Below are 7,660 nucleotides of genomic sequence, written 5' to 3'. Positions count from 1 at the left end.
TCCTGATGCAGCCCACAATAGCAGCGTTGTCAGTGAACTTTTGCACGTGGCAGGACTCCGAGTTGTATTGGAAGTCCGATGTATGTGGGCTGAACAGGACCGGAGAAAGTACAGTCCCCTGCGCCGCTCCTGTGTTGCTGACCACAATGTCAGACCTGCAGTTCCCGAGTCGCACATACTGAGGTCTGTCTATAAGATAGTCCACGATCCATGCCACCAGGTGTGAATGTACTCCCATCTCTGTCAGCTTGTACCTAAGGAGCAGAGGTTGGATGGTGTTGAAGGTGCTAGAGAAGTCCAGAAACATAATTCTTACAGCACTACTGCCTCTGTCCAAGTGGGAGAGGGACTGGTGTAGCATATAGATGATGGCATCCTCCGCTCCCACCTTTCCTGGTATACGAATTGCAGCGGGTGAAGGCCTGGCAGACCTGTGGCCTCAGGTGGTGAAGCAGCAGCCACTCCATGGTCTTCATCAGATGTGATGTCAGAGCAGCAGGCCGGAAGTCGTTCAGCTCACTAGGACGTGATACCTTTGGGACTGGGGTGATGCAAGATGTTTTCCAAAGCCTCAGGACTCTCCCTTGTTCCAGGCTCAGGTTGAAGATTAGGTAGGACAGTCATCTTATTTCATGCCATCAGAGAGGATCACACAAATGTAAAAGACTGTAGCTCATTCTTGAAAAGAAAATCAAATAATAAAGGGAAGGACTTCAGTGTCAGTGTATTTATTTGGAAGAGTAACAGATTTGTATTAATTGATGGGCTGGACTGGTACATACAGAATAGTCTACATGGAAGTGTTTTGTTTGTTATTACGTGCTTGTGATTTCTGTATCCAAGTTGTTGCAGTAACACCTCTTAAAAATGATTTTTGTCACAGACCAGAGTCTGAACATGTAATAGCTTGTGGCTTTGTGTAGTCTTGATAACTCTAGGGGTAAATTAAGATATGTGTGAGCTGGAGGAAGAAGGGACAGCTAGTGGAAACGTAGCTTTGTTAATTCTACTTTGTACTGAAGTCTTAGCAATGTAAAGTAAATAAAACTGGGAAGGACATTTTTCAGATGAACTATTTGTCAGTTCAGTTAGCTCAAATATTACTGAATACTAGGGGGCTCTACTCACTTCGCTCACTAACCCCTCCGGCCTGCACTAAGTGCCAGCCACTTTGTGCCTGTGCTGCTCGCATATAAGGAAGCAGATGTACAATTTAAACAGATTGTTGTTTTCATGGGAATTGTTACATGTGCATAATAGAACTAACTATTTTACATTACAGTGAGTAATTAACCATATTAAAAAATAGTAAAACGTAATAATTTGAAAGAAAATTGTTTCATGTTGCGTTAGAGGTATTTGTTGTGTATATGTTTTCATTCTGTTTTGCTTTGAAATTAACACACAAATACTTTTTAAAGTTGAAGTTTTAGTAAAAACTATTTTTTTAATTAACTTTTCATTAATATCGCATTAAATTTTGATTCCGTGTGTGGACTTGCATCGTGACAATGCAACTTATAACTGCCCGTGAGGGAATATTGTTTCTTTTCTTTCTAATAAATAAACTGACTTTTTTGAATGTTTGTCGCTGTGATTTGTTAATTGTCATAGCAAAAGCTATTCTAATGGGAAGCTGTGAAAGTTTTAATACAAATGGAATATCAAGATCTCCTTTGGTGTCTAATGTTATCCGCGGAAGATGTACTGCATTACCTTTTTGTCACCTGTTAAAATATGACATGTCTTTACCATGTAGCCAATCGACAATTTTTGTGTTAATTCATTTGACTTTATCGTTTCTTGGGTGCTAGGATTGCCCATGTATTAATTTCTTCTGTTAATAACCCTTCATGATGAAATTCTTCAGTAAAATTTGGACATTAATTTCCCAATAAAAGAAGATTTATTATGAGGAAAATGTAAAAATTTATAAGAGCTGAGAGCGCAGGAACTGTGTCTGACAAAAGCGTGGTTAAAAATGATTGCAAGGAGGGCAGGACTTGAAAAAATCTTTTGGCACTAGTCTCATCTCCTGGAACAAGATTTTTTTTTATAATAGAGAGATATATTTGAAAATTGTATGATTAACTTAGTTATTTTCCTAATTTGCACTTGGTGAGTTTTGTTGGGTGAAACTAGGGAGTTTTTGGTAGCATCAACAACCGACTCTGCTACAGAATATTATTTAGGGAGGACTAACTGGGGAGATGCCTAGAGAGAGGCATTTGCAGAATTTAAATTACAAGTGACACGTGAAACAAACGTTTTTCTGATTTAGCCTGGAAAGTTCAGTCCACTGAAGACAGAGACTTGAGCTTTACCTCAATATTGCAAGCATATTATGGCCTGCAGAAAGTTGTGAAAGTTTAACTAATAAATATGGGTCAATTTTAAAAGCTGAACTGGTATACGAGGTTTGGCAGAAAAGTAATGAGACTGGCAACACTGCAAGCGATCTGGCAACGCTGCGCTGTTGTCCTTGATAGAGCACGTGTATCAGTACCCTCCCATAGCTCAGTGCGAGTTTCAACTCCTTCCGTTAACTACGTGATTTTTGTGACTGCTATTAGCAAAGTTGTGTTTTTGGTTGTGCGTCATGCAAAATGGAGCAGCGGAATTTGGAGCAACGTTGTGCCATTAAATTTTGTGTTAAGCTTGGAGAATCGGCAAGTGTGACGTTTGAAAAGTTAAAACAGGCCTATGGGGAACATTCTTTATCCCGAGCTCAAGTTTTTCGCTGGCACAAATCATTTTTGGAAGGCAGAAAACACGTTGAAGATGAACACCGTTCAGGAGGCCTTCAACTTCGAAAACCAATGAAAACATCGAACGTGTGAACACTCTTGTGAGATCAGACCGTCGTTTAACATTAAGAATGTTGAGTGAACGATTAAATTTGAACAGATTTACCATTCATCAAATTTTGACTGAACATTTGCACATGCGACGGGTCTGTGCCAAAATGGTGCCGAAAAACCTCACAATTGAGCAGAAGGACAATTGAAAAAACAAGTGTCTTGATCTTCTTGACAGAATCGCTAATGAGCAAGATTTCTTTAGTCGTGTGATCACAGGTGATGAATCATGGATTTTTGAATATGACCCTGAGACCAAGAGGCAAAGTCAGGAGTGGGACACTGCAAACTCTCCTCGACCAAAGAAAGCTTGAATGAGCAAATCGAAGATCAAATCAATGCTGATTTGTTTTTTTGACAAAAGGAGAATCGTCCACAAAGAATTTGTGAACCAAGTTTTTTATAAAGACATCCTTGAAAGGTTCAGAAAAAGGGTCATTCGCGTGAGACCAGACATTGCAGACAAATGGATGCTCCATCATGACGATGCCCCATGTCACACTGCCCTCTCCATAACAGAATTTTTGACCTCAAAAGGCATTCCTGTGGTTCCCCAGCCCCCTTATTCACCTGACCTCAGTCCGTGTGACTTTTTCCTTTTTCCTAAACTGAAAATGTCCTCAAAGGACGTCATTTCGGGACTTTAGAAAACATCCAAAAGAGTGTAACGGACATGCTGAAGACCATACCGGTTGAAGACTTCCAGCGCTGCTACCAACAGTGGGAACAACGTCTCCATCGGTGTGTAGCTGCCCAAGGGAACTACTTTGAAGGGGATAACATTGATGTTTGAAAAAAAATAAAAACTTTGGTAAATAAAAAATCAGTCTCATTACTTTTCTGCCACACCTCGTAAAACTATAAAGTAATATGTTGGATACAATGAAATAAGTCATTGATAGAGTGCTTGGAAATCTTCAGCCATCAAGTGTTACTTTTATAGGCAGGAAAGTCCGATGCAGACTGAGGAGGGTGATGAATGCAGGGCTTTCTGAATTAAAGTATCTTCTTCATGCAGTAACTCAGGCCAACTTTGTCTTGCTCTTGTGTCATCCCTGGACACGCACAGTCACAGCTTTGATTGTCTGCTTTGCTTGCCTTGGGAATCCTTTGTCTCGTAGCCACCTGCAAAGTTGCAACTGTAAGAATCTCGGCAACCGCGGATTCACCAATCAAAAAACACGTTACTCGTTTGAGCCCACCCTCTCAACCCTGTTGGGGGCAACTGACTTTTCATTTCAAGGTATACTTCATGTTGTGTACGGTGTCACTGAGTTAATTCATCAAGAAATAATTAAATACATATAGAAATAAACAACAAAAAACTTAGTTCATGACACTTTTAATTATTTATTTTCACACATCACTGTTTATTATTTATTTATTTGTCACATTTTACAGTACATGTGCATATTTAATTTTGTCCGAAATATTCCTCCATATAAAACATTTTACTTAGGAATTATTCTCTTGTCATTTTTAACAAAAATAGTTTCACCCAAATAATTAAAAAAGCGTGTCTGGTGTAACATTTGGATTCACAAACTTATTCTTAAAACCTCCTAATCCACAAAATTACACTACTTTGTGTTTGTGTTTGTTTTTATGTTACAAATACAGTTTTCAGTTAGACCCACGTTTTTGTTGCTAACATGTGTGCCATTTTTTTGTTTCTTTTTCCATCCTTTATGCTGTGTTAAGTGATTTAGAGAAAGGAGTCAAAGTCTGCTTTGCCATATTGACGCAGCCAGTGAATGTTTGCAAGCACATTTGTGTTACGCCATCCATGCTGTTCTTACCGTTCAGGTTGCCCAGTGCCAGTCCTGGCATCAGTAGGTGTAAGTGTGGAGCCGACCCTCGATGATATCCAGCCTGTCACACAGCACCATGGGAATACCATGAAGACAAAGGTCTTGATTGAGTTGCCTTCATTATTCTTTTATTCATAACCAGTTTCAGTGTGCACTATAATTCAATGTGCAAGGCAAGTCTTTAACTGCAGCATTTATGTAGACATCAATAAATTCCCTTACCTTTAGCAATAATAGAAAATATACATGTATCTCCTATATACTGTATATACTGTATAATATAGTGGTGAGTGGCTGGAGGTGGTACCCAGCCAGGAGGACCAGAGGAGGGCTTACGCCTTCTCCAGACCATGAGGGAGCGACCTCCCTGGTGGCTTTGGGGATCTCGGGAACAGAGCTTAGAAGCTCAACCCTATAGGGGCCCGTGGTCACCGCCAGGGGCCGTCCCAATGCCTGAGGAGCCCTGGCCCTCAGCACTTCCTCCACACCTGGAAGTGCTGGGGGAAGAAGACCAGGAACACCCGGAGAGTTTTCGGGTGCACAGCCGGCACTTCCACCACACCTGGGAGGGCCGGTGGAAGGTTATCGGGAGGCACCTGGAGCATGTCCGGGTGAGGATAAAAGGGGCCGCCTCCCTCCATTCAAGGGCTGGAGTTGGGAGGAGAGGAGTGGAGGCGGACCTGAGGAAAAGCCATTGTGGAAGAAGGCCTGGTCTTTGGGGTGAAGTGGGTTGTGTCTACACTGTGCAGTATATAGTAGGACATTGTAAGTAAAGTGTGTGTGGTGAATTAAACAAAGTCTACTTGTCTGTGTCTGGGCTGTTTCCCACAATATACGTAATATATATATATATATATATATATATATATATACACACCATGATATGTGTATATCTAAGGTAAATGACAGCAAGTACAGTACTGGTTGATGTCCTGCTTCACCTTTAACACATCCAAAAATGCCACATTAAGTTACTCCACTCAATGCTGTCATCCAGATCCTCTCTGGGGAAAAATCCAGATTCCAGAAATCTTCAGTCTTCCTAAAAGATGAGTACAAGAATGGTAATGCTGTCAGTATTTCTTTGGTTGTGGATGGTCACAGGAGACCACCGGTACAATCAGAACTGTGTGATCTGCAGGGCCTAGCAGCAGCACAGGTGCTCATTCATGAAGACCGCCCTGCAGCCCGCGGTGTAATTCTCTATTGCAGGTTTAGAAACTCGGCGGTAGAGGCACCAACCATTATAGTGCACACGTAAGCCAGAAGTGTAGGGAGTTGTAGCGAGAGCCTTTCTGGTGGGTAATTAAGGTGTGGAGGAAACAATGCAGATCGGGCGAGTCGGCCAAAGGTCCAGGACTGAGAGCGGTCCAAATAGTAACGTTAGCTGAATACGTAGGTGAGTGGTGCAGAAAGACTGCCAGGTTGGTATGTCCCTCAGTGCCATGGGTCAGCATTAGAGGAGGCTGCATGGGTATCTGAGAGTGAACCGACTGTCCACACTGGTCATGGCGATCAGCTCCATGAGTAGTTGTACAAGTGATTACCAGAACTGTGTGCAGCATAGATACATCTGGAGGTAGCTTTACAGCTTGTTATGAAGATCACAGTAAATGGAGGCAAGAAGCATTAAGCTATACAGATGGTCATGAATGTCTTTGTGCAGCTAACTGTGAAGATAACCATGTAGTGGTGATGGTGATAGTTGTCATCATATAATTGTCCTTACTGTTGCTCTCACAGGGCATCTGAGCAGAGAGTACAGTAGATGATCACGTAGATGGCCGTGCAGATACGCTACAGCATGTCATACCAATTACAATACTGCTGAAGTTACCATGCAGAGGATCACAAAGGTCAACCATGTCGGTAAATGTAAATATGATCAGCTTATTGTCGACAAGGCCACTAATGTAGTACTGTAAAAGCAGAAGACGCTCTTCCAGTTCAGTAGTGACTGAAAGAACTCCAGCAGCTGGTGGACGCTGACCAGCCAAGTCGAGGTCAGCAGTGCATATTTTAGAAGAAGCTTTGACAATAGTGCTTTTATGCATAAGGGTGCACTGGTGGTCTTTGTTTTTCAAGTTTCCTGTATGATGAGAACAGTTCCTGCAGTGGTGTACTATACTCCCAAATTCCCTGAAGCTTTAGCAGATAAGACCCTTCACCTGCGTTTGGTCAACAGCAGCTTTAGAAATCTAAAGAGATGCTGGCTGACTTTCTGGGACTCCATGGCTTCACTCTTCATGGCAGGAAGCTGAAAGGAAAATCCACACAAGCATTAAAACTGGACGTTCATTTTGACTGCTCATTGAATTTGTCCAATCTGTTAAAGTTGCCTTAAATCCCAACATTGGCTCCTTAGATGTCCCCCCTTGTGTATTGAGTCAATCTGTAAACCCCTGGGTATTGAGCTTGTTTCATTCAGGTAAGTGGTGCCCCCCTCTCTCTACTTGGGTTTCCACTGCTAAGATTTTCTACTGTAAAGCTGGAGACACATTACAGGATGTCCAATTACATGGCAGGGCCTGACAAATCACACAAGTCTGTGGCGATTTCCCACTACAGCTTCAAATTCCTTAAGTACAGTGAGTTTAAACATGGTGACAGCCAACAATGTGCTGCCTGACAACACCGGTGGGGTAGCACGACTTTTTAGATAGGACCAGTTCCCTTGTGGTTTCGGCCATTAGTACTGCTGTGATCGTGCTCACTGTGTATAATAAGGGCTGTTTAATCTTACTGGGATCAGTGACTGGACACGTTGGACTACATGAGTGGTGGTCAAGGGGGCAAACTGTGACTCGGTAACATTCTGTGAATGGCAGGAATCGTGTCTTGTGACAGGGCATTAAGGTTACCTGAGCCTACTGCAGGTTTTACATGTTATTCAGACTTGTATAACTTAATGATTAAATGTGTTCTCAGTTTGGAAAATAAAATGATAAAATATGCTTCAAGTTATCTTGGCCATGTGGCAATGCCTCACTT

The 7,660-nt window shown here is 42.0% G+C and overlaps 1 protein-coding gene across 1 annotated transcript in view; it reads right to left on the bottom strand.

Annotated features, from left to right (window-relative positions):
• Positions 1–5,278: 5,278 nt before the first annotated feature.
• The window catches only part of LOC120515955 (fibrous sheath CABYR-binding protein-like), a 39,292-nt gene continuing 36,910 nt past the window's right edge, over positions 5,279–7,660 (bottom strand). Inside the window, exon 4 of the mRNA XM_039737352.1 lies at positions 5,279–6,926. Coding sequence (XP_039593286.1) covers positions 6,907–6,926 — 20 coding nt within the window. The 3' untranslated portion in view covers positions 5,279–6,906. The remainder of the gene's footprint in view (positions 6,927–7,660) is intronic.

The sequence above is a fragment of the Polypterus senegalus genome, chromosome 15 (assembly GCF_016835505.1).
Source record: "Polypterus senegalus isolate Bchr_013 chromosome 15, ASM1683550v1, whole genome shotgun sequence".
In the NCBI taxonomy this organism is placed as follows: domain Eukaryota; kingdom Metazoa; phylum Chordata; class Cladistia; order Polypteriformes; family Polypteridae; genus Polypterus; species Polypterus senegalus.
Note: the sequence above shows the minus strand (reverse complement) of the source record. Positions and strands in the feature narration are given on the sequence as shown.